The following is a 26,579-nucleotide window of genomic DNA, read 5'->3' as shown; positions in this document are numbered from 1 at the left end:
GGGAGTAATTTTGCTCTTCTACATTTCCCACAAACTTTACTAGTAAGGAAAATTGCCTCATATTTGTGAGCCACTTGCAGGAAATGCTCTCATGTCTTTACAAATAACAATGAAAAAACCATACTTTGCCTCGGTAATGGACTGGATGAGAGCCAACAGACTGAAACCCAATCCAGATAAGATTGAGGCACTGTTAGTGGGTGGTTCCCTAGACCAGATGGGTGGGAAATCGCCTGCTCTTCATGGGGTTGCACTTCCCCTGAAGGAGCAGGTTTGTAGCTTGGGGGTACTTCTAGATCCTTTGCTGTTGCTCAAGGCTCAGGTGGCCTCAGTGGCCTAGAGTGCCTTCCATCAGCTTAGGTTGGTGGCCCAGCTACACCCCTATCTGCACAGGGATAGTCTAACTACTGTTATGTGTGCGCTGGTAACCTCAAGGTTAGATTACGCAATGTCTTATACGCAGGGTTACCTCTGAAGATGGTTCGGAAACTTCAGCTAGTGCAGAATTCACCAGCCAGGTTGCTCACCGGAGCAAGACGGTTTGAGCATATAATATTACTTCGATCCCGGTCCAACAACACTGGCTAACAATTTGTTTCCGGGCCCAATTCAAAGTGCTGGTTTTGACCTATAAAGCCTTAAACGGCTCAGGACCGCAATACCTCAAGGACGCCTCTTTCCATATGAGCTTACCTGGACCCTGAGATCATCTCCTGAGGCCTTGTCTGTGTGCTTCCTCCCCGAGAGGTCTGGAGGGTGGCAACACGAGAACGGGACTTCTCTGCAGTGGCTGTGGAAAGCTCCCCCAGGGAAGTTCACCTGGCACCTTCATTATACACCCTTAGGTACCAGGCAAAAACGATCTTTTTAAACCAGGCCTTTGGTTGATTTGATTGACATCCTATACCCTTTTAAAATGTGGGGTTTTTTGGTGTATGTGTAGGGGGGTGTTATTGGGCTGTTGTTTTTATTTTTATTATATATTTTGTGCTTTTATATATTTTGATCTTGTTCTGTGAACTGCTCTGAGACCTCCAGGAATAGGGTGGTATATAAATTCAATAAATAATAAAAAAATTAAAATAATAATAATACATCATTGGAGGTGCAAATCCTTGCAAAATCCATGTAGTTTGGGCTTAGCCAAACTATGGATCCAGGGGGCAAAGATTCTCTTAGTAACAATAACAAAAAATACAGTAAATGCTTGCAAAACCACCCTCTACACTGCAAGTACGATTAGCAACAATTACAATCCAGCAGCTTTAATTTTATGATATGATATTCTCTGATTTATGATGGTTAATAAACTACTTTCCCATCCACACACTTTTTTTTAAATCACTTGTTTCTTCCCCATTTTCTGTATTGGGCTGTCATCAGGTCAAACCATATTTGAATGCTGATTTTAAATTTGTTTTAATTTATGTGTTTTAATTATTGTTCTTACCTAGTTTATTTTTATTGCTTTGTATTTATTACAATGACACTTCTAAAATGTTGGAAGCTGCCTTGAATGCCAAATAGGGAGAAATGTTAGATATAAATACATTAAACAAAGAAAGAAATAGGACGATAGCTCAGATGGTAGAGCATGAGACTCTTAATCTCTGGGTCATGGGGTCGAGCCCCACACTGGGGAAAAGATTGCTGCATTGCAGGGGGTTGGACTAGATGACCCTTGTGGTCTCTTCCAACTCTACAGTTCTGATTCTTGGGGGAAATTCCCCTCCCTCATTCCCTACTGGAATGTAATGCGGTTTGGCTTAAAACGAAAACAATTAACACCTGGATCTACTGAATGAAATTTGTGCCTTATAGATATTTAAATTAAAATGCATTGGTTGGGCGGGGTGTGTGTGAATCCCTCCACAGACAGGAGGAGGCAAGACAGTAGCTAGGTCTCTGGGTGGACGAGATAAGCTTTCAGACACCCTCAAAGGTCAGAGCATGGGTCAGGAAGGTTTATCTTGCCTGGGCCAGATTGGTCCCGTAGAGATCCCTCTGTGGGCTGGATCATGCATGCACTGAGTGAGCGTGCCCGTGATTGCACATGCGCAGGTGCAATTTCCAGCGCCACAGAAGTGAGTCCCCATGCCTCGCTGCGCCACTTTAGTGCAGCACGGGAGTGGGCAGCTTGGTTCGGGGGCGGCTCATGGGCCGGTCAAATGACCTCTGCGGGTCGCTTCTGGCCCATGGGCCTTAGGTTGCTGACCCTTGGTCCAGAGTAATAGTGCTTGACTCCATTTGGTTGTCTGACTGAGCATCTCCCAACCTGTGTCCCTGCGATAAAGGCTCTTGCTTATCTGCTGGAGAGGTTGGCTCTTAACCCTCTGGTGGATTCAAGATCTGCTGCAGATAAGCACCAGATAAGCTCATGGCATATCTATCTGCCCTGGTGAAGATCTTCCATTGGAAACTAAACCGTTGCATTGACCCACCATTCCTAGAGTGTGCATGTGTGTTGTGTGTCTATAAAGACAAGCACAGCTCTCTGTGGCCCCGATACCTGCAAATAAAAGCTTGGAAACCTGTGTGGGAAGAGGGTGCTTCAATTCTCAGAAGTCCAAACGAGGCTGAAGAAAGCTTTCTGGTGGTATGCAGAGCAGGGAGGCAAACTGTCGCATCCTGTCAAAGCTCTTTGTGGCTCCGGGGCCCTTCCATTACCTCCCATCACATCAGGACATGACATTTAATCTAAGAATGCCACAGCACCCACCTGTCAGCTTCCCGTGTAGGGCTTTGCCAACAAAGTATTTCTTTTAAAAGCATAATCTTGGAACTACCACAACAAAACTACCCATATATGCAGGTGCTTAATCTAATCTGTTCACCAAATTTTGGGCTTTTCTTTTGAAAACTGGCTCTGTGTGCAGTGAGCTTGGTGTGTAATTTCTGCTAACACATCACAGTTTGTAGTGCAGGCTGTCTGTAGGCAGTGGTGTTGGGCACTGGAAGAAGAGTTGCCTTGGTCATGTTGGCAAAGGAGGCTCTGGTTTTTCTGAGCGCAGCAGTGCAATTTGGCAAAAGCGTGTGTGTAGGTGCACACATTCATTGATCTGCCTGGTGGTGCTTCCAATCAAAAGGAATCACAGAACTGCAGAGTTGGAAGGGACCCCAAGGGTCATTTAGTCCAACCTCCCGCAATGCAGGAATCCGAACTAAAGCATCTATGACGGATGGCCGTCCAACCTCTGCTTAAAAATCTCCAAGGAAAGAGGGATAATCCACCACCTTCTGAAGGAATCTGTTCCACTTATTGTCAGAAAGTTCTTCCTGATGTTTAGCTGGAATCTCCTTTCTTGTAACTTTTAGCCATTGGTTTGGGTTCTACCCTCCAGAGCAGGAGAAAACAAGACACACACACACACACACACACACACACACACACACACAATTGTACCTATGTGGACAGTGCTTCATGCATTTGATGACATGGTCTCTGGCCCAGGAAAGTGCACTCTACTAGCAGTGCATATGAAAAGGATCTGGAGGTTCTTAGTGGACCACAAGCTCAACAGTGTGATGCAGCAGCAAAATAAGCTAATGCTATTCTAGGCTGCATCAACTGAAGAATAGACCAAGGGAAGTAATAGTCCCACTGCTTTATTCTGCTATGGTTAGACCACACCTGTGTCTGAATTCTGGGCACTACAATTTAAGGAAGATGTTGACAAGCTGGAACATGTACAGAGGAGGGTAACCAAGATGATGAGGGATCTGGAAACCAAGTCTTATGAGGAATGGTTGAAGGAGCTGGGTATGTGTAGCCTGGAAAAGAGGAATCTAAGAGAAGACCTGGTAGCCTTCTTCAATATATAAAAGGCTGTCCCATGGAAGATGGAACCACTTGTTTTCTACTGCTCTGGAGGGTAGGACTCTCCTTCATTGAAGGTTTTTAAGCAGAGGTTTGATGGCCATCTGTCATTGATGCTTTAGCTAAGATTCCTGCATCACAGGAGGTTCCAACTCTACAATTCCACGATTCTACAAATATACATGTTGCGTCTTTCAAAATGCCACAAGATTCTCAAACATTTCTGCTGTAACAAACTGGGTGCATCCTGGAACTGGCTCTCTGCTTTTCTTAGGTGGCGTTTGTTGGAAACGAGGAAGATCTTAGCTGGTGCCTGTTGCACTTCACCAAAATGTGCAGTCTGAGTTAAGAGGCAACAGCATTTCTCACAAATTCTCCTATAAAATTCATTTCGAAGAAGAGACCTGTTGGATCCGTCCAATGGTCTGTCTAGCCCAGCATCCTGTTCTCACAGTAGCTGACCAAATGCCCCAAAGGGAAACCCAAAAGCAGCACCTGAGCACAAGAGCACCCTTCCCCTCCTGTGGTTTCCAACAGCTGGTATTCAGAAACATTACTGCCTCTGACTCTGGAGGCAGAGCATAGCCATTGTGGCTAGTGGCTATCGGTGGCCTTATCCTCTCCATGAATTTGCCTAATCTTCTTTTAAAGCCATCCAAAATGCACAAGTGAGTTCTACAGTTTAACTATGCACTATGTGACGAAGGACATTCTTTTGCACGTCCTGAATCTTCCAACATCCAGCCTTGCTGGATGCCCATGAGTTCTAGGTTTAGGAGAGGGAGGAAATATTTCCCCATCTCCAGCTTTGTGCCGCACATAGTTTTATAAGTAAGAATGCCAGCTACCCCTTTGGGCAACTGCCTGCTTGACCTCTAGGGAAACTCATAATGGCGAAGCCCAATACTTTTCCTGAATTAAAACTGAAACAGAGCCGACTGGCAGTCTGGAGCCTGCTTGACAAAACGTGTGCGCGCCCCCCCCCCCGCCTTTTGTTCTCTTATTTCAGTATTTCCACTGTTTTTCGGGGCTTTTCTGCCTTTCTACCAGCAACTGGTTTTGTCTCCCCTACACTCTCCCTGTATAGAAATGCCGTCTCCTAACACAACCCCAGGCAGATGTTTTGCTGACCTTTAACCCGCGATCAATTCAAGAGGTTCACCGTTTTTCTTTCACAGCCTCCAGCTCACCATCTGCCACCCCAGGGACAGATGCCACGCACACGCACCCCCACACATCGCACACACTCCCCCCCCCCTTTAAAAAAGCCTCACAGTCCATTTCATTCTGCCCTTTTTTTCTCAGAGTGGGGGGAGTCCCTATTCCCACCTTACGATGGATAAGCCCACTGCCAATCTGACACAGAAATCAAAAGGTCCATCACGGGACAAGAGAAAGCGTGAATTCAGAAGGGGGGAATCTGTCTGCAAAGAAAGAAGTTTCCCATGGACCATAAGGCATCCCAGCTCCACAGCCTCCCTCCCTCAAACTAATTCTGATTCATTCATTTTTAAAACTGCCTGTCTGTTCAACTTGAGGCTTGTTTGCTTTTACCAGGAAGGAACATAGAAAGTTGAGGAGCGAAAGCTATACAAAAAGGCCTAGTCAAACCAAATACAGTGGTACCTCGGGTTAAGTACTTAATTTGTTCCGGAGGTCTGTACTTAACCTGAAACTGTTCTTAACCTGAAGCACCACTTTAGCTAATGGGGCCTCCTGCTGCTGCCGCGCCGCCGGAGCACAATTTCTGTTCTCATCCTGAAGCAAAGTTCTTAACCTGAAGCACCATTTCTCGGTTAACGGAGTCTGTAACCTGAAGCGTATGTAACCTGAAGTGTATGTAACCCGAGGTACCACTGTACCTTTTAGCAACAATGGAAGTTACGATCTTATTGGACCCAAGAAGAAGGAAAAGCAGGGGAGTGGGGTCGAAAAAACTGGTTAGGAAGGGGCAGCGTCTCTGTGAACTGGCTGGGCCCACCAGATTAAATCAGGATTCGAAGTTAATTCTCAAACTGAGGGGGGTGAGTTTAGAGGTTGGTTTTTCTGACTAAGGCCCCACTATACATTTGAACTTGCATCATATCACTTTTGCGGCTTCCTCTAAAGAATCCTAGGAGCTGTAGTTTGTTCAGGGTGCTGTTAGGAGCCCCCCCCCCAATATTCCCCTCACAGAGCTACAATATTCACAGAATGTCTTCTCAATCAATCTCTACTCATGAGGAACTGTGGGAGTTGTAGCTCTGGGAGGGAAGTACAAATTGCTGCATCTTAAACAAGCTACAGTTCCCAGGGTTCCTTGAGAGAAGCCATGACTCTTTAAAGCAGGATCATTCTTTAAATGTGCAGGTGGGGCCTACGAAGCAGTTCCTACTTGCACTGGGAAAATAACATTTCACTCTGCCTCAGTGAGACTCTTTGAAGTATGGGCAGGATTGAACATCTTGGGTTAACTCCTTAAGTCCAACGGATAGACTGTGCTAACTTCGGTCCAACAGTGGCGACAACCCAGTGCTTTCCAATGGATCTTGTAGGTTTCATACTTCATAAGAACAAAGGAAGAGCTTGAAGGATAAGGCCAAAGGAGACTCATCTAGTCCAGCATCCTCATCTCACAGTGGCCAACCAAATGCCTGTGGGAAAATAGCAAGCAGGATTGGAGCACAAGAACCCTCTCCTCTCCTGTGGTTTCCAGAAACTGAATTTCTGTACCATCAGTGTGCAGGCAGTGTCCTGGCTAGCAGCCATTCCAGTGGTACCTCGGGTTACATACGCTTCAGGTTACATACGTTACAGGTTACAGACTCCGCTAACCCAGAAATAGTACCTCGGGTTAAGAACTTTGCTTCAGGATGAGAACAGAAATCGTGCTCCAGTGGTGCAGCAGCAGCAGCGGGAGGCCCCATTAGCTAAAGTGGTGCTTCAGGTTAAGAACAGTTTCAGGTTAAGAACGGACCTCCAGAACGAATTAAGTACTTAACCCGAGGTACCACTGTAATAGCCCTCTCCTCCATGAATTCATCTGATCCTCTTAACACCATCTAGGTTGGTTGCCTTCATTGCCTCCTGTGGGAGTGAGTTCCACAGTTTAACTATGCCCTGCATGAAGAAGCACCACTCATTAAGTGAGATCAGCGCTTGTGTGAACCAATGACTTGGACTGGTTTCTAAGAAAGTTCTAGGATTGCAAACTAAATGCCCCTCTAAAAAAAAATTTCCACACCCATCAAATTAAACAGAAAACTAAGGTGCTGGGAAAAAATTTGACAGATACAGAGTCAGAACGGTTTCAGAGAGAGACAGAACTAACTGTGGTTAAAAAAGTAAAGTACCTAGGGGTAAACATAACAGCAAAAAATCTGAGTCTTTTTAAGGATAACTATGAAAAATGTTGGTCTGAAATTAAAAGAGACGTAGACAGTTGGACAAAATTGAATTGCTGCTATTAAGATGAATGTATTGCCAAAAATGTTGTTTTTGTTTCAAACACTACAGATTGTGGACAGGACGGAGTGCTTCCGGAAGTGGCAGAGAGACATCTCTAAGTTTGTCTGGCAGGGCAAAAAGCCCAGAATTAAGTTTAAGATATTAACTGATGCGAAAGAAAGAGGGGGCTTTGCCCTGCCAGACCTAAAGTTGTACTATGAGGCCGCAGCTTTCTGCTGGCTAAAAGACTGGCTACTTCTCGAGGACACTGACGTTCTGGATCTGGAAGGTTTTAACAATGCTTTTGGTTGGCATGCATACTTATGGTATGACAAGGTTAAGATCAATAAGGCCTTTAAGAATCATATTGTCAGAAAAGCAGTGTTTAATGTCTGGACAAAATATAAAGACTTATTGGAAAATAAAACTCCAAGGTGGCTTTCACCGCTGGAAGCTAAGGCCCGAAAAAGACCCAATATGGAGGCCAAATGGCCAAAATATTGGGAAATACTAGAAAAAGATGGAGGCAATTGGAAATTGCAGAGTTTGGAGAAAATGAAGGATAAAGTGCGAGACTGGCTACACTACGCTCAGATTAAAGAAGTCTTTAAAAATGACAAAAAGTTAGGGTTCCAGGTGGAGAAATCGAAGTTGGAAACAGAACTGTTAGAGCCTAAGACTAAGGTACTTTCAAGAATGTATAACTTGCTGTTAAAATGGAATACACAAGATGAAATGGTTAAATCGGCTATGATAAAGTGGGCACAGGACATTGGGCACAACATTATGTTTGAGGACTGGGAAAGGTTGTGGACCATTGGGTTGAACTTCACTGCATGTAATGCTTTGAAGGAAAATGTAATGAAAATGATATATAGATGGTACATGACCCCAGTTAAACTTGCCAAAATATACCATTTGTCTGATAATAAATGTTGGAAATGTAAAGAAAATGAAGGAACATTCTTTCACCTCTGGTGGACTTGCCCTAGAGTGAAGGCTTTCTGGGAAATGATATATAATGAGCTGAAAAAGGTATTTAAGTATACCTTCACTAAGAAACCAGAGGCCTTCCTTTTGGGTATTGTCGGCCAGAAGGTGTTAAGGAAGGACCGAACATTTTTTATGTATGCAACAACAGCAGCAAGGATACTTATCGCTAAGCACTGGAAAACCCAAGATCTACCCACACTGGAAGAGTGGCAGATGCAGCTGATAGACTATATGGAACTAGCCGAGATGACCGGCAGAATCCGAGACCTGGGAGAAGAGAAGGTTGAAGAAGACTGGAAGAAATTTAAGATTTATTTAAAAAAGCATTGTAATTTGGTTGAATGTTAAGAAGGATGCTAGATCATAAATAATTGAGCACCACTAAACTAGATGGAATTAGGATGACAAGTGAGATTGAGGAAAAAACATAAACCTTTGGGAGGATTAATAGATTATATTTTAAATGAATGGGATATAAGAATGTAAACAAGATGATAAATTGCGGGTAAGAATTGACAATGATGCAAGTGGGAGCGGGAGACGTGAGGGAGTCCAATGAAGCTAAGAAAATATGTTATGATATATGTTTCATTGTTTTTTATTTCTGCATTTATGTTTAAAAATTTTAATAAATATATTTAAAAAAAAAAAAAAATTCCACACCCAATCCTGCTAACTCTCTGTCATGGAAGCTGCTGCTCCCCAAAATCTTTATCTGTTGGAATCATATTGGCTCTGCCTGTCTCCCCCCCCCCCATGGTAAAACAACTCAAGGGGAAGTCTGGGAATAGAAAGGTCACTGCCTTTTAATTAGACCCCCTGCCCGCCTCCACATTAATTAAGCACTAAGAGTTTCCACCTCTGCCACTCTGACAACTGGGAACCCTCCCAGGTGAGCTGCCAGCCCAGCTCCGTAGCTGACAGCTGCGCTCTCCCCAGCAAATTCCCTAAGTCCTCCTGATTACAGGTATCACCTGGTGGAGATTATAGAGCCCTTCTGCTGCTCCAGGTGCCGTTTTATGGCCCTGCCACCTAGCCCTGTATCTGGAAAGTGCTTAATGATTGATCCATGCAGAGGCTCAAAGTTTGAAGCTGGCTGTAAAAGTCAACAGAAAAAGTGCCTCTCTCTCCACTCTCTGTCCCAGGATGTGCCGCCGCCCCCCGCCCCGAGGAAAGTTTGGCACTTCTACTCTTGGGTGTTTATAAAGATTAAAATAAAAGGGCTTCTTTCCTCCCATGCCTGGGAGAACTGAGAGGAATATTCTGAAAGAAGAGAAAATAGGTTTCTCAGCAATCCAGTACAGATATCGCCTGCCTGAGGTCTAGCAAGTGTTTTATGACACCCATCAAAAGGGGTTGCCGCTTTCCATAAACTGCCTACAGCCACTCCAGCAGCAACAAAAAATGGGGGAAAGGCTGTAGCTGGGCGGTGGAGCATCTGCTTTGCATGCAGAAGGTCCCAGGTTCACTCGCCTAGGGCATCGGCAGGTAAATCTGGGAAAAGACTCCCTGCCTTAAGTCCCGTAGACAAAACTGAGCTGGATCACTGATGGGGTCTGACTCAGCAGAAGGCAGCTTCCTTTGGTCCCCAAAAGTGGGAGATGTGCCCCCAAAACAGTAGTCTTCAACCTTTTTAGACCCAGAATCCAAACATGCATCTAGGGACCCATTTCTTGACCTTTTGCTGGTGGCAGTGCTCCTGTTGCATACCACTAGTACAGTGGTTCTCAAAGGGTGTGATGCGCCATACTGGTGTGGCAGGAGAGGATGGCAAGTGTGGTGGGGAGTTTAAAGGCAACCAAAGGAGCATTTAAACAGTTCAGTGTAGTATAGTACTGTGTAGTACAGGCGGCAACCATTTTGTCTGCGCCCACTTTGACTTCTCCAGCTCAAACAAGCATCAACCTAAGTTTTCAGTGGACCCAACCTCAAAGAGAACTTCGCTGGCCACTGTATGAACAGGATGCTGGACTAGGTGGGCCGTTGGCCTTATCTAGAAGCCAGACTCTCTTAGATCCTTTCTTAGAAAGTTGCAGAGGCTCTCAATCAGGCAAGGCGGAGGCACTTGCCGCTTGTGGAGAGCTAATCTGTGCTGCCAGGGAGTCTTTCATCAGTTATCCCAGATAAGATAGCTCAGTCTCATGACTCAGAGCCTCTCCTTCCAAGCAGTTCCTGTGATTCCAGCACACGCTAGGAAAGGAATCAAGGGGTCTGAGCTTCTTGACTCCACTAAAGCTGCATAGATCTGGATTTGCCATGAGTTTCTTAAATTTAAGAACATAAGAGCCTGCTGGATCAGGTCAAAAGGGAGCCCAACTAGTCCAGCATCTTGTTCTCACAGTGGCCAACCAACCAGGTGCCTCTTCTGGGAAATCTGCAGGCAGGATCCAAGTATAAAGCAACTCTCCCTTCCTACCATTTTCCAGCAACTGGTTTTCAGAAGCATGACTGCCTCCAACCCTGGAGGCACAGCACAGCCATCATGGCTAGTAGCTATCAACAGCCTTCTCCTCCTCCATGAGAGTTACCAATCTTATTTGTAAGCCATCTAAGTTGGTGGCCGTCACTGATGCCTGTGGGTGGAAGTTCCGTAATTCAGCTGTGCACTGTATGAACTTATGGGTGGAGGAGTTCTGCATGGTTTTGTACCTTTTTGATCTGACCTCAAGCAAGGAGGAACATGGTAGGGGACCCCTCCCCCCCGACTTACAAATGAATACGGCTGATATAGTAACTTGGGGCATTCGGATACAGTGGAACCTTGGTTCTTGAACTTGATCTGTTCCGGAAGTCCGTTCAACTCTCGAAACCATTTGAAAACCAAGCCACAGATTCTGATTGGCTACAGGAACTTCCTGCACTCAAACAGAGCCGTGTCGGATTTTTGGCTTCCGAAAAACGTTTGCAAACCGGAACACTTACTTCCGGGTTTTCGGCATTCGGGAGCCAAAACGTACAAGTACCAAGGCATTCGAGAACCAAGGTACGTATGCCATGAATAGATCCAGTTGCTACATTCCACACATTCGTATGCTTGTGGTTTATTTTTATTTGTTTTATGTCTGGTTTTTGTTCAATAGTGATCTGTAATTGCATATGGACTGTGCATATTGTCAACCTCTCTTAAAGCCATCCAAGTTGAGGCCGTAACTGCCTCTTGTAGGAGAGAGTTCCGTAGTTAAAATTCTGCGCTGCATGAAGTACTTCCTTTTATGCATCCTGAATCTCCAAAAACATCAGCTTGATTAGAGGTCCACGAGTTCCAGTGTTAGAAGAGAGGGAGAAAAGCTAGATGTGGAAAAGACCATGAGTTGGCTAGAAGTCACCTTGTACCCATTAAAGAGCAACAGCGCAGAACCCTGCACAACCCTGCCCTCCGCTTTCTGAGCCTATGCTATGTGTGGTTTTCACCCCACATTCCCAGATCATTTCTTGAGACCTCAAAATTTCATTTGAAACGGAGAAAAGCAAGCTGTAATTCACAGGGTTGAAAATTATGCCCAAAGACATTCAGAGACTCGCATATACAGGGTTAATATTCAAAGACTTGAAGACAAGAGATTCTTCTTAGATTTTTTTTTTTAAAGAAAGAAAGAAAAGGGGGTGGATGCAAATGATCATTCATAATCCCTTCAGTTGGCAAAGGAGTATTTCTGCTGTGAATGGAACCTTGTAGATGCTTCATTCAAAAGCAGTTCCTCTCTTCCAATCCCAACCCCCCCCCCCGCCCCATTCAGAGACAGACACAAACTGTGATTCTCCCCCCACACTCCTTTTATCAGTGGGGACTGTACTGTCTTTTCATTACAACAGGGACTCCCGATTCTTAAAAAAAACTTTAAAAAAAACTTGGGTGACATTTGCCTACATAACAGCACTGAGGATTTATTCCATACATCCCTCCCTGCCCCACTTGGGATGGAGGAAGAAAAACAATTCTAAGTTGCACACAAACTGGAAAAGAAACACTCCCAAACTTTCACCATAAATGGTAGACATGGGTTTTTGTTGTTGATGATGATAAAAGTTCGCAATTCTGTCTGCAATTTGTTTTTAATTAAGAATGGGTTTTTTTGTGGGGGGGGACCGCAAACACGACCAAAGAGGCACTTTAAAAAAAAAAACACCACCTGCCATTCATAACTTGCACCTTGCATTTTGCCACTGCTTAATTGTGTCCCCCGCCCCCTGCCGATGGCATCCTGGAGTGTTTTAATAAACTTGGATCTGGATGTCTGATGGATTTAGTTTTGCACTGCTGTAGGGCAATAGCTGGAGCAATTGTTTCTGGGCTAGCTGGTCTAGACTTTCTGAAAGGGAAGAGCAAGGTGGGGGGATTTAAAGGAGGAGAAGGGGAGTGTTAAAAAATGTGGTCCCGATCTCAGGCTGCTTTGTGGTGCTGTGGAGCATTGATGGAGGGATGGTTCTGTTTTTGAGACAAGACCACCTCCCCAACTATTAACATGTGGCCCAAGGACTGATGTCAAAACCAGACTAACTATTTCCTAACAGTTGCTGTCACCAAAAACAAAAAACTGCACAATCTTTCATCAGCAGATGAGTCAGATGGCATACCAAGCAACTGAGAGAACATTTGCAAGGGGGTTAAGTAGAGAACTCCGGACAGTCAGAAGTATAAAAGCAAACCACTAGAAATGAACATGGTTTTTGTTTTGTGTTTTTGTTGTTTATTACCTATCCTTCACCCTAAGGTTCCAGGACAAGTGACAACATTAAAAGCCGCTTAAAACAAGTTATAAAAACAAGGTGGGTGCTACCAAGTGTTGTTGTCTGTTTTTTCCTCAAGCACTATTATAAGAGAAGCTTCTGGTTGTGTTTGGTGGGCAAGAGGGGGAAAACAATTGCCACTTCCTAAAGCAAACAAGCAGACTTTGCAGAGCAAAGAAATCCTCTCTGCTGGGCTTGGGAGCATACTGTCAGCAGCTCCTCAGACCAAGATTCAGTCAGTGAAGCCCATGTGTCAACATGAGGCCTTATTGACAGACTCTAGACAATGAGGGGAGTCTTCACCCTCCCGCCATTCTTCCATGGGGTCTCTTGGAAACCCACCTTTCATGGTGAACAACAGGCACTGTGCGGAAAAGCAGTCTGTCACCCCTCTGCCTTTTGACTCTGAAGAGGAGGAGGCAGCTGGATGGGGGGCAGGGAGCGGTTTCTGAACTCTCCCTGCCAGCTTCCTCTGGGCAATCAATTCTTCCAGGCCACAACAAGTGTCAAGGGGTCTCTTTTCCCACTCTATCCAATCAGACCTAACACATCTCCAAACAACATTTCTGCAAGATACAGACTGAAGCCAGGACAAGGAATACTTTCCTGCTTTCCCACCTGTTTCTTTACCATGGGCTCTGCTTGTTCTGTGCCTAGAAAGCACAGGTCCGAACAGTTTTCCACTTGACCCAAGCTTTTTAGGTATGGGTCCAAGTGGTTTCGCTCCGCTCCTGGGGAAAACTTGCTCTTTAGCTTTAAGTTGCTGTTTGCTCCAATTCAGTGCTAAAGATTGGATTTCCCCAGGAGAAAGTGGTGGGGAAAGCTGAAGTCTGGATGAGCCCAGTGTTCAGAAAGAGTACAGTCAGAAATTAAAGCCAAAAAAACCCCAACCCCCCCCCCCCCCGCTCGTGTTTCTACTTGTTGCACCAGACTCTCGTGACCAGCTGTGTGTCTGGAGCAAAGAGGAACGAATGGCCAGTTCCATCCAAGCCCCCAAGCTATGAAGGGCTCGCATTTTCTTGCCAGAGCACCTCAAATGACTGGCTTAGCTGTGATTCCCAGAAAGAGAGAGAGATGAGGATGCAGTTTTGACATAATTTTTAAAAGGTACAAATCGGCTTTCTAGACATATAAATGCCACCTGAATAAGTGTGTGTGTGTGTGTGTGTGTGTGTGTGTGTGTAGGGTAGATATATACAGGTCCAAGGAGCATGCAAACAGGAAAAAACTTGTTAAAGAAGGCACTGGTTTACGTGCCTGTAAACTCTTGCAGGTAAGCCAAGCGTGAAACTTCTCTGTTAAAATGCAACTCCTCACCATCAATCCCTCTTCCTTGAAACCTTCCTTGGTCATTCCACTAAAAAGGTATGGCAACCCAGACCCAGGAAGTTAATTGCTTTCAACTTTGATGAACTCTACCCTTGAATAACTTCAGACATGGGGTGGGGGGTGGAGATAAAGAGAAGCAGAGGCAGAACAAGGAATCAGTGCAAAACACTCATCAGACCAAGACACAAACAGGGAGGTGGGATTCGGGGGGGGGGGTACTAAGAGGCAAGGGGTGACAGGGAGGCACTGGAGGTGTAAATGCCTATCAGACTTGGAATAAATGTGAAATTAATTCTTACCATTTTGTCTCTACAGCTATAGCAGGCACTGTAACCTTTCCACAGCTTTGACTTCACCCCCAAAGGCACACCCCTAAGCCAATGCCAACAAAATTATCATGTAAACTGCTGTTCTGATTAATGCTTCTTATAAGATAGGGTATGGTGCATGCCAGATTAGTTTATGAAACCAGTAGCCTGGAAAAAGAAAAGGGAACCACTGAGCTGTACTGAATCTGAGCTGTTGACATTGCAAAGTAAACTGCACTCATTTCTTGGGAGGGGGTGAGGGGGGCACTGCCTCATCAGTATGAGTTATTATCCCAGCCTTTGAATAAGTCAACTCTGTCCTTCTTCCCATGATAAGAGGGGTGTGGAATGCAGCCTTTGGAAGTTCCCCCCCAGGCGCTCTCAATCTAAAATTCCTGCAAGATAGCCGGCAGGTCCAGGGACTCCCCCCAACCCAACCCAACCCACTTAGGAAGTGCCATTCTATTCAGTGTGGGCCAGGAATCTGATGGGAGCACAGAAGATGAAGAGGGGAAGCCTTGGGAGAAGCATGTGGAGAGCCACTGACAGCCAGTGTAGGCAATACTGTACTGAGCTAGATAGGTCAAAGGTCTGGCTTGCTAGGAGGCATCTTACGAAATTGTGGACATTGTAGGTGTGTCAGTGTGCAGGTTCCCCACTCCCCAAGTCTGGCTTCCTAAAAGCGCTTCCTGAGTCAGTGTGGTCAGAATGCTACTGGGGGTTCAGCGTCAGAGGACCAGAGTTCTGAGTTTAGTGGGCACAGGCTATCTTCCCTTAGGCAAACCACCCCCACAGGATAGACTTAGGGTTGTTCTACCAGATCCCTGCCCGGTTCCAGGTCACTCCAAGGACAGCTGCACGTGTCCAGCATCCAAAGACTGCCAGCAGCAAAAGGCGACAAGGCTATGAAGCAGATTTCTCTCCCAATCCCACTTCCAAATAGCGCCCAACCTAGGAAAGGAGCCAAAAGGCTGTCAGAACCTCAAAGAGGTGTCAATTCTTTCGGAATTAAGACGGACCAAAATTTCACACTCCCTGCTGCAAAGCACAGAAGCCACAAGATGTTGCCAGAGCTTGTGTGCATGTGTGTGTGTGCTTGCAATGTTTCTATGCCAAACCCAACACTTTATACAATGCAGCTGGACTGTCCCCTGACTGAGATAAGCAAGAGAGACAGAGCAGTGTAATACTGAAGTATGTTGGACTAGCAGTGGGGAGGCCCCTGGGTTCGAATCTCAGCTCAGCTCAGTCACAATCCTCACAGGGTGATCTTGGGCCAGCCCCACACATATTCGCACAACAGCCCCACACTCCCCCCTTTCCTGTGGTTTCCAGCAACTGGTATTTGGAAGCATTGTGGCCTCAAAACAATGGAAGGCAGAGCATAGCCATCATGGCCAGTTGCCCTCAAAAGTCCTCCATGAATTGGTATAATCCAATCTTCATGAAATCTTGGTTTAACTTTAGACCTTGCAAGTTTGGGGGGAAAGAAACCGGCCCGATGCAAGGCAGGGCTGCATGCCCAACTGAGGAATAGAATTTAGGGAAGGGGTGTGTTTGTTTCCTTCCACCTGCCGTCTCTTTATAATAATGAACACAGGCCCACGATACCGGAAGCCAGTCCTTTAGCACCAAACTGCTTTTTTGTTCTGTGTCATGGGCTGCTCTCAGCAGAGCCACAAATGCATTTCATCTCTCTCTGCAAAACCAGAAATGCCCATTTAAGTTTACAGAGCCATAGAAAAGAGGAAGCTGCGAAGGAAATGGCTGTGCTTGTAGTTCAGTTCTGGGTTGAAGCAAAAGATCACCCTATCTCAAGCAGAGGAGGCACCCTTGTCAACAAAGAATGGCAGCCAAATTAGGTTTCACTTATTGTTTATATTTTAAAAATTATTATTTATTGCATAACATTCATAAGACTTATGGATGGTAAAAAAAGGTGAATAAACCTCAAAGTGGTTTACAAAAAATATATATGAAGCAATGAAATCATCAGTTAAAACAATTTAAAACTTTGGAATTCCCTGCTTGTTGGAATCGAACAGGTGCCATCACTGTACCCTTTTTGGCACTTGCTAAAAACATTTTTGTTTAGGCAAGTCCTATGCCAATATGTAGAATGTCTGGTGTGTGTTTTAATCCAGTTTTTAGTTAATTGCTGATCTTACTTAAAAAAATATATTTTAACAGTTATTTTTAACTGTTTTAACTGATAATTTTATTCTTTTTGTAAATCACTTTGAGGGTTTTTTCACAAGCGTATGCATTTTACTTTTTAAAATGCTATGTGAAACTTTAAAAAAATCCTAAACAAAAATGTTTCTAACAGGTGTACAGCAAAGGGGCTTGCCTGACATCAGTAGGCAAGGAGTTCTGAAGGGCAGCTACCACCACATTAAAAGATCTGATTTCTTAAAAATGGGAATGAGTGTTATGTGGGACCTGTAACAGTTCCAGTTCCAGTAAGACTATTCCCTGTTCCTTTATGGACTTCCTCTGGCTATTTTAACACCACATCCTTTTCCTGCCCACTGAGAGTCCCTATTCTCTCTCTTGCCCACCCCATCCCCCACTCCCACATTGCTGTTATTTGATGGAATTAACAGCAGCTTAAAACGGGAGGAAAAAACTCAGGCAGAAAAACTTCCACCTCTCACAGCATTAAACAATGGCGTTAAATAACCCCAGGGCTGGATGGGAAGAAACCCAATACCAGAAGGGGCTTTGGACTCCCCACCATAAGAAGCTTTCCATGCAAGGTCCTTTACTTACTCCTCTTCTGGTATGGTTTTCTCTGCAACACCCATGAGTGTTAAGCAACCCCTGCAAAAAGCTAAGAACCTAAGAAGGGCCTGCTTGATTGGGCCAAGGGAGCCCATCCAATCCAGTATCCTTTACTCACAGTGGCCAGCCAGATGCCCCCAATAGGAAGCCCAAAAGCAGGACCCAAGTGCAATAGCTGTGCTCTCCCCTCCTGCAGTCACCAACAACTGGTATTCAGAACCATTTCTGCTTCAAACTGTGGAGGCAGAGCATAGCTATCCCATGTCAGACATAGTGGCTGCTGGCATCCATTTTGAACCTTCCATGGCCGGAGGCTTGGGAGGCAGAGGCAGTTGGTGGGGTTGGAAACAACAAGAAGCAGCGCCTCACAACTTTATCCCCCCTCACGAGAATGAAGAATCAGTTTCAAACATCAGAATCTAATTTCTAGGCAGCTGCCACTTCTGAAAATGATGTCGTGCGGTGCAAATCATCACCCAACAATTACCTGGCCTCTGTTCATTTCCAGTAGCCAACAGGGCCAGCCATCTAAAAAGCTGTTCTCTCCATAGTGGACATTCCTTGGCCTTCTGCAAAAATGTGCCCCCTTGGCTGGGCCACCCTGCTCCTCTTGGGGCTCAAGTCTCAGTGTATTGCCAACATAGGCATAAGATCAAATGGCTGGAACCAAGGTTTGGCCTAGCTGGGCAACTACCAAGGGGCCACACCTAGAAGGATGACCACTGGAAAAAGCCCCTCCCCATCCTCTTCCACACTGCTTGTCCACCTGACTCTCACTGTGGCCCAGACAACTGCGGCAGCAGGAGCGCAACCTCCTGTCAGCCAAAATGGGAATGCCATTGCCATGCAAGGCCAATGGCAGGTATGTTCACATCACCTGAGCTCCAGAGCTGCACACATAAGCCAGCCCAACTCTGGGCCAGTTTATGAGCACATCCTTCTACCCAATCACTGATCCAGACCCTCCCTCCCCCCCCCCCCCAATAGCACCATCTGCTTCTAACTAAGCCAGCGGGTTGAGGGAGTTCCTGGGAAAGTGGCAAGCCGCGCCACCACAATCCCAAGACAAATAAATAAATAAGCAAGTCCCTTTTCATCTGTGGTGGGGATGCCAGCCTGAGAGACAGAGATGCCAAGGTCTAATTGGTACCTACGACAGCTACATGATCCCTACAGAAACCGTTTCATCTGATCTGGGAAAAAGCATTTTGCCCAAGTGGAGAGTCCAATTTTTTCCTCTGCAAAGCTGCAGTTAGCACTTTCCACCCCAAAGCCACAGGACTCCACAGGAAAAAAGCTGAAGCTACCATCAGTGCTTGTTGGCACAAGACCAGCCCTGCCACCTCCAAGCACTTATTTTGTTTTTATCATATTATATATCTAGATAGATAGATAGTTTTGCTTTCTGGTTTCTATGTGCTTTTCTCGCTATTTTTGCAAGGATGACGAAACACAGATCATCACATGCAAGGGAAAAACTTCGTTCTATGCAGGTGGGCTGGAACTATTATTCCATTTATTTATTGTAAAAAGTTGGCTATTTTCTTTCTATGGGCATAGCATATAATCTAGTAAGAACAAAATAGTGTGGCTAAAATCAACTTTCATAAATTTTTATTTATTTTTACCCCATTTTTTTGGAAAGGTCTTATCTACAAAGCAGCTTCCACTGTTATCTAGAATTGTTTTGCAAACGTTACAGTATATAAAAAAATTCACCTGGATGTGATTCCTATTTACCAAAGGCAGTCAAGAGAGTTTTAATTTGCCTTTTGAAGTTGGAAACAAGATTCTCAAGTTGAGGAGACCTCCTGCACACTGCGGCCACTGAGACATGATTCTCTTCTCAAAACGCTTCAGCAGATCCCAGTTTCAATTCCTGCTACTGCCTTGAAAACATCATCCAAGTTCCTACACTGTCCACAAAATACAGTGTAACAGAAACATCTTGGAAGGTTAGGGCCCTGGCCCAGTGATAAGAGCAGCTGCCTGGCATGCAGAAGACAGTCAGTGCTCATGCATAGAAAGAGCAGAAGAGGAGGCAACTCTGGCACATGTTGCTTCCTAGATTTTGGTCCTCCTTGCATGGCTGATGTGGGGGAATATTTGGTCCTCCAGATGTTGCTGAACTACAACTCCCACCAGCTCCAGAGAGTGACCAATGGGGTAGGGAGAAGGACGGGAGTTGTAGTTCAACAACATCTGGAAGCTGAAAGGTCCCCCCCTCACTCACCTATGTAGAGATTGTGGTCCAGGACAACAGCACCTTAGAAATCCTGCCAAAGGATTTAATGTCTTATTTTAACTGATGGTATATAACCCACTTTGGCAGGCTTAGTGGTCGAAAAGCAGTTTGCAAGTGCTATAAAGTAAATAAACTGCATATAACAATGCCATTTGCGTTTGTCCAACTATACACAGCCAGGCTTGGATGGGCAGCCATGCAAATATATCAGCCCTCAGGGCTGCAGACCTTTCCCCAGAAAACCTTGAATGGGAAAACATTTTCTCTAGGCAAATCTTAAGCTTGATTTTTATCTTAAGCTTGATTTTTGTTCAGGTTGCAGCTGAAAAATGTTCTGATACCCAAGACAGAGAGAGTGCACCATCTAATGCAGCATGCTTACTTGTTTACTTTCATATTTAGTTGAAAAAATTAAAAAGCTGGAAACTTTCAAACTTGCTGAAGGTTGCCTAGCAATATTGCTCCTGAAGGCTTGCTTCCATTTGTGATCACTGCTAGCAAATTTTATGAAACAGAAAAAAGGTTCCATTCCACATCGCTGCTTGGCCCTTTCAATGATGATGAACACTGGAAGCCGTCCAAATATTGATATATATATGACATGACCCAAAGGTTTCTAGGCTGGCTTGAGACACCAGGAGGAAATTCATGGCTGCGTTCTCCCACTGTCATCCTTGCTCATTCTACAAGTGGGAAGTCCTCTGAACGCCGCCCGCTCCCCCCCCCCCCAGCCACAGCTCACACGCCTCAGGCCTAATTAGATTCCCCTGCCATCTGTACATCCAATGTAAATCAAGGGGAATACAAGAAGGCTTCTTTTTTGGAGGAAGAAAGAGCAATGGGGGCAGAATAGCCAAAGAGAGAAACTGGGGGAGGGGGGACACCCAAAGAAGAGAGATTGAGAATGGGGGGTGGGTGAGGGTACAGGAGGTGGGGAAGAGGAGTCAGTTATGCATTCTGGGAAGCCCTCTGCGATTAGTCACATAGCATTAATCTGCCTCCCGCAACAATAGCTGCTGAATTTCGACCGAATCCCAGCTGTCACTCCCTGAATGAAAGAAAACAAGATTTAGAGCGTCAAGCGTCCTTACAGCTTCTGCAGAAGGGGGTGGGGGGGACGGTGCGGTGCGCATTTATTAGCGGCTCACAAAGGCGCCCAGCCTTTGTCCCTTAAATTGCTCATGTGCCCGATTAATTTGCTGAAGGGTTCTCTTCTCTCTCCCCCTGTCCCCCCCTCTCCCGCCCATCATCCCCGGAGCAAACAGAAGACGCCAAATGTGGGGGCAAAATTAAAGTGGAGCAGACAAGGGACAGAGAGGTGCAGGCTTTCCATCCCCCACCCTCAATTCCCAACTGCACCGAAAAAGTCTGCCATTCAACAGTTGGGATCAGGAATGCCTGTAGGGAGAGCTGCTTCCTTAGAGAGAGAGACGCAAACCCCCCCTTTTTAAAAGAGTCTTCACATTTGCTTCCAACAGGTGGAGTTAAAAAAACACACCAAAACAAGCAATCTCAACATATCCAGCTCTCAATCAAATTCTGCTCCAGGACTCTTGCAAGCAGCGGATTCCACTGAACATATCCTGAGGCTACATGCATTTGGGGACAGGAAGGGCGGAAAGGCTGCTGCCATTTGCTTTTCTTTTATAGAAGGGTTAAGAAAAGAGAGCAGAGGTGGAGGAGATGCTGGGTCGTTGTCCCCACATTAATTGGTGGGCAACTTGTTCCCTGCAGCCATCACTTGGGGAAGCCCATGAGAAGTTCAAAGGCTCTAAAACTTTCCTCACTGTAGGGAACATGGGGGCACTGCAGTAAAGCTGCTGGCATTTCCAAGTGCAGCTGGGGGGAAATCCCTGCCTGAAAACCTGGAGTGTCACTGCCAGCCAGTGCAGACAATATCCATGGTCTGACTGCATATAAGGCAGCTGCCTATTTCCATAGTTAATTCACACCAACATAAGGCAAGCATCCTGGAATGGGTCAAAAGGAGTCCCCATTTAGTTCAGCGTCCTGTTCGCAACAGCGCTCTGATGGCAAGAAAGCTGCAAGCAGAACCTGAGCTCAACAGCAACTCTCTCCTCCTGTGATTCCCAGCAACTAGTATTCAGAGGCATGGTGCTTCTGACATCTCTTTCTTCAGAAACATTAGGAGTACTTGGGGGGGGGGGGAGGCTGATTTGTATGCAGAAGGTCCCAAGCAGCATCTCCAGGCAGGGCAGAGAAAAATAGACCCCTGATCCCAAAACCCTGGAGAGCTGCTGCCAGCCACTGCAGACAACACTGGTCCAGATAAACTAATGGCCTGACTTAGTATTTTTTATTTATTTATTAAAGCGAAACACACATACTGCTTGATAGTAGCAAAAACTCTCAGTGGTTTAAAAGCACAAGGCAGCTTCTTATGCTCATCATCCTAAGTCTAGACAAGGGCTGGCTATTCCCACTTGGAAGAGGCTCTGTCCCTCAACCCCAGTTATCTCTAATCCCCAGCACAGAGCACAAGTACAACACACACTCATTAGGGCCATACACAATTACAGATCAATTGACATGGATAGTTTAGGGTTGCTCAGTTAAATTGCAATCATCCCCCTCCTTCCCCTTCCACAAAGTTCAGCATGAATTAAATGGGAGGGTGTGTGTGTGTGTGTGTTATCCTCACAATCGCTCTTAGATGCCGTGTTGAAACTACTTTGGATAATGGCAACTCCACAGATGGAACTGCACCTTGAGCCCAGGTTCAGCTCCCAAGGATCCAGTCTGCAAACTCCCATCAGCACAGCATTGTTTCATATCACACAGACACACATATGCCTATGTTTACAGCAGTTAATAGAAGATGCACACCCCCAAACAGCTAGGGGTGTGGATGGGGAGTGATGGCAGGAAATTGTTGGCTCCCAGCGTCACATCTATCGCATGTGGAGACTAAAAGTTGTCTCCCTCTTAATAGGCACACCCCCAATGTAATATTAGGCTATCTGACTCCTTCTGGAAGCCATATTGTAATCCTGGACTTCAAACTCAAAATGTAAAGTGTCCTATTAAAATCTGGAGCCCTTTTCTGCCTATCAGAACCAGGTTGCAGATTAGCTTCCATCAGTCCATGTATGTTTTTTAAAAAACAAAACAGGTAAACAGGTAGGAATCTGCTTCAGCCCAAGGGCCACACTGCCTTCTGGGCAACTGCCCAAGGGCCATACTGCCAGTGGTAGGTGGGGCCAAAAATGAGTAAGACAACCACTTTAAGTTATACCTTTGTGAGTAGGTTAAGGGTTGTTTGTTGTTGTTGTTGTTGTTGTTTTTACACACTCCTCTCCATCCAGACAAGCAGAGGGTATCCTCAGAATTCAAGGACATATTCCAAGCGACCCAAAAAAATTTGGGATGCGAAGCAGGGTGTGTGTTGCCTGGGGAGAGTTCCAAGAGCCAGACAGAGAGGCCTTGAGGGCCACATCTGGCCCCCAGGTCTGAGGATGTAAACCAGAAATCACACCTCCACTGCATATAATTTCGCACTTACCGGCAAACCCCTGTTCCATTGGGGTAGGTTTCACACCTTCCTCCATTCAAGCAGGACTCCGAAGCCTGGGAACACTGGATGCCTGCAATGAGACCGCAGAGAGTTACAGTGGTACCTCAGGTTACAGACGCTTCAGGTTACAGACTCCACTAACCTAGAAATAGCACCTCGGATTAAGAACTTTGCTTCAGGGTAAGAACAGAAATTGCACGGCAGCAGCGGGAGGCCCCATAGCTAAAGTGGTATGTCAAGTTAAGAACAGTTTCAGGTTAAGAACGGACCTCTGGAACGAATTAAGTTCTTAACCTGAGGTAGCACTGTATTTGGGAATTTGGTTGAAAAGACAATGTAGGACAGGGCTTAGATCATAGGACTTGAATCTTGAAACCTGGGAAACTTCAGACCACCTTCATTCTTAAGTCAGCCAACAGCCTGAGTCTGGGCCTTGCCTCAACCTCAGATCCCCATCTGTGAAATGGGGACAGGATTCATTTACCTTGTGGGGTTGTTAATGCTGAGAGGAAAGAGGTCTGATGATTATATTTCTTTGACTGTGGCAGCATTCAGGTTTTTTTTGAACCAAGCTAGAATGCTAAGTGAGTACAATGTATTGTTTATGGAGTAGGTCACCGCAAGCCGCCTGCCACTTATCTCCACCCTAGTTTATTATTTGCAAGGAGTGATTATTCTGTGGTATTATGGCAGTGGACAAAGCTGTAGTATAACTCTTGATTTTGTGAGGAACCTATTGTTATCATTTGTTTTAATATCAAATAAATGTGTTTAAAAAAAGAAAAGGAAAACATTATTTCCAAGCCTTTGGAGAGCAGTAAACACAGAATAAGCAAAAAGGAAACAAGTTCAGATATAGCAGCAATTGTTTGCAATTCAGTTTAGGAACTGAAAACAACCCAAAGATTTGCAAAGAGGGGCATTTTTCTTTGTAAAGAAAGGGATTTTTTTACAGCCCTTCAGTTTTTCTAGTTCTACACGATTCACTTTCCTCCACTGCAGACATGCAACAAGTAGGAACTCAGCATCAGTCAGGCAAAAGAAAAGAAAAGAAAAGAAAAGAAAAGAAAAGAAAAGAAAAGAAAAGAAAAGAGGCCTCTTTCCACCAAAGGTCTCTTTCTGAACACTTCCTGTGCTTTCAAGTTCAGCACCACCCGGGCTAAGCCACACGTGGAATGAAAGTGTGGAAAGACATTCTCGCTTGCATGTGGTCCCAAACACAGCCAAAGACACCTCTGCCACCTTGGAGCAGGCTAGAGATCCAGGTTTGAATGTGTTAATTGCAAGTCAGTGTTAAAGTGCAGTTAAAATAAAATATGCAGTTAAAACAAATGATGCAATGAAGCCCATGCTTCCTATCTGTGCATAATTTAGCTTGGAACCAGAGTCCCAGTTCCCCAAGAAGCTAAAAGAGGATGGAGGGGCAAGCAAAGATAGTGGGAAGAGGAGGGAGCCTGGCAGGAACAGGAATCTGTGCAGAACGGCAAGTTCCAGCTCTAACCCCACAATTTCGAGCCACATCAGATCTCCTTCTTGATTTCTCCCTGCAGAGTTCCAGACTTTCCTCCATAACCATGAGGACTAGGGTGGGTTTTTTGTTTTAATGTTTTGAAAAGGAAGAAAAATCAGGATGCCAAATTCTATGCTTAACTCAATTCAGGGAAAACGTGCAAGCCCTACAGATAAGATCCACAAACTGGAACGTGTTGTGGTTTGCCAGCAGTAACACATTGCAACAAGGCACATCCTGGCTGAGCATAATTCTGGTTAGCCAACAGAGAGACCTCAGGGCCAGTTTTGTGGAAAAGCAAATGCTGCAAGTCTGATTCTCAAACCAAATCCAAAGAACAACCATATTGTGTTCTTGGCTGTTGGATGAGCCACATTTTTTAAATGGGCAAGAGGGTGGGCGGGGAGCTGTCAGTCCCAAAATCTGCCCTACTTCCCTGCAAACAGGAAGTTCATGTCTGACCAGCAATGGTTTCAAAGCACATAAGCGTGGGCTTTGTTTTAATAGAAAAAGGTTCACGCCACCCTGCTGGAGCCCCATAATGATGTCAGCGGTGGTTACTCAGAAGATCAAGCTCAGCATCAGACCCTCAAATGTCAGGACTCGGCCACCTCGGGTACCTGTGCGCCAACTGCTACTGTTCAGTCTTAAGCCAAACGCTCTTTGCGAAAAGGAAAAGAGCAAGAAAGCTCTTCTCCAATGGGGTTCTAAGGTGGCAAATGAGACAAGGCTGAATTAGTGGCTAAGGTGCAAGAGAAGCCAGCCAGCATCGTTCAGTAAGCCAAGGACAGGGAGTTTTATTTCAGCTCCCAAGGGCCACAATTTTTCATTGCCAACCTTCTGGGGGGGCCACATATCAGAGGAGGGCATGGCTAGGGAAAAAAGTGAGAAGAACAAATGGATGCAGCTGTTACATGTGAACAGTACGCTCTGCTCTAGCCATGCAAAAGTCAGAAGTTTGTACACACACCTCTCTCTCCATCCACACAAGCAAACAGCACCATCTTGGTTTAAGGACACCAGAGCTAGCCAGGTAAGAGCACTTAAGGAGAGGGCAGTGCAGGGCTATTTAATGCAGCCTGGTGAATGTGGGTGGTCCAGAAGAGAGAGTCCTGAGGGCCACATCTGGTCCTTAGGCTCCACACCTATGTGGTATCTCACTGAAGCAAAGAGCTGCCTACTTAACTTCTGCCGTTGTATAACAATGGCAACAGTAGTGGAATTTAAATGCTCATTCATTGGATTGCCTGGAAGGCATGGAAGTACTTGCTCATCAGAAAAGAATTGTTGATTTCTTCTCTTTAGGTCCCTGATGGGTCACATGAGATGCGTGCTATGGGCAGGGCTGCTACTGCAGACTTACCTGCATGGCTGAATCTTGGGATCCTGGGTTCAAGGCTACACTTAGCCAGGAGAACCTCAGACAAGCAAACCAGAACCAAGCACAACCCTAATACTGCTCTGCTCTTTATAGGCTGCCACTTATACCTTAAGTTAAGGTTGCTTTTGAGACAAAAGATGAAGGAAGTCTAGATTGTGAACCAGCTGTTTGGCCTACTGAGGTAAAGACTGTTTTGTTTTATTGTCGTTGTTTATTACTGATTGCATGTAAAGCCACTCTGAGTCTTTTTGGCTGCAAGTGCTCTAAAACCAGAAAACAAGGACTTTCACTAAATAAATAAACAAAATACCCCTGGCTTATGGCTTAGCTTTCAACAAGGTGAGTTCAGCTCAGCACCTCTCTGTAAAATAAAAATGGGTATGATGCTTCCGTCACATTCACTGTGAGGTGAGCATAAGCAAGAAACTGAAACATTGGTCTCTGTCCCAAAGAGGCTGGGGCAGTGACTATTCCCCCAAATTAGCAAAGTATTGGTATTTCACTTAAGTTTTTAAGCTACTGC

General features: G+C 45.3%; 1 protein-coding gene across 2 annotated transcripts in view; it reads right to left on the bottom strand.

The window, feature by feature from the left end:
* The window catches only part of NOTCH1 (notch receptor 1), a 101,143-nt gene that overhangs the window by 67,848 nt on the left and 6,716 nt on the right, over nt 1–26,579 (bottom strand). The window contains exon 2 of one of the 2 annotated variants that reach the window (XM_079961175.1): nt 23,154–23,235. In XM_079961175.1, the coding sequence (XP_079817301.1) occupies nt 23,154–23,235 (82 nt within the window). Of the gene's footprint in view, nt 1–17,338; nt 17,371–23,153; nt 23,236–26,579 lie in introns of those variants that run through there. The other variant, XM_079961176.1, reaches the window with a different exon arrangement.

Source organism: Podarcis cretensis (genome assembly GCF_951804945.1).
Source record: "Podarcis cretensis genome assembly, chromosome: Z".
Lineage (NCBI taxonomy): Eukaryota > Metazoa > Chordata > Lepidosauria > Squamata > Lacertidae > Podarcis > Podarcis cretensis.
Note: the sequence above shows the minus strand (reverse complement) of the source record. Positions and strands in the feature narration are given on the sequence as shown.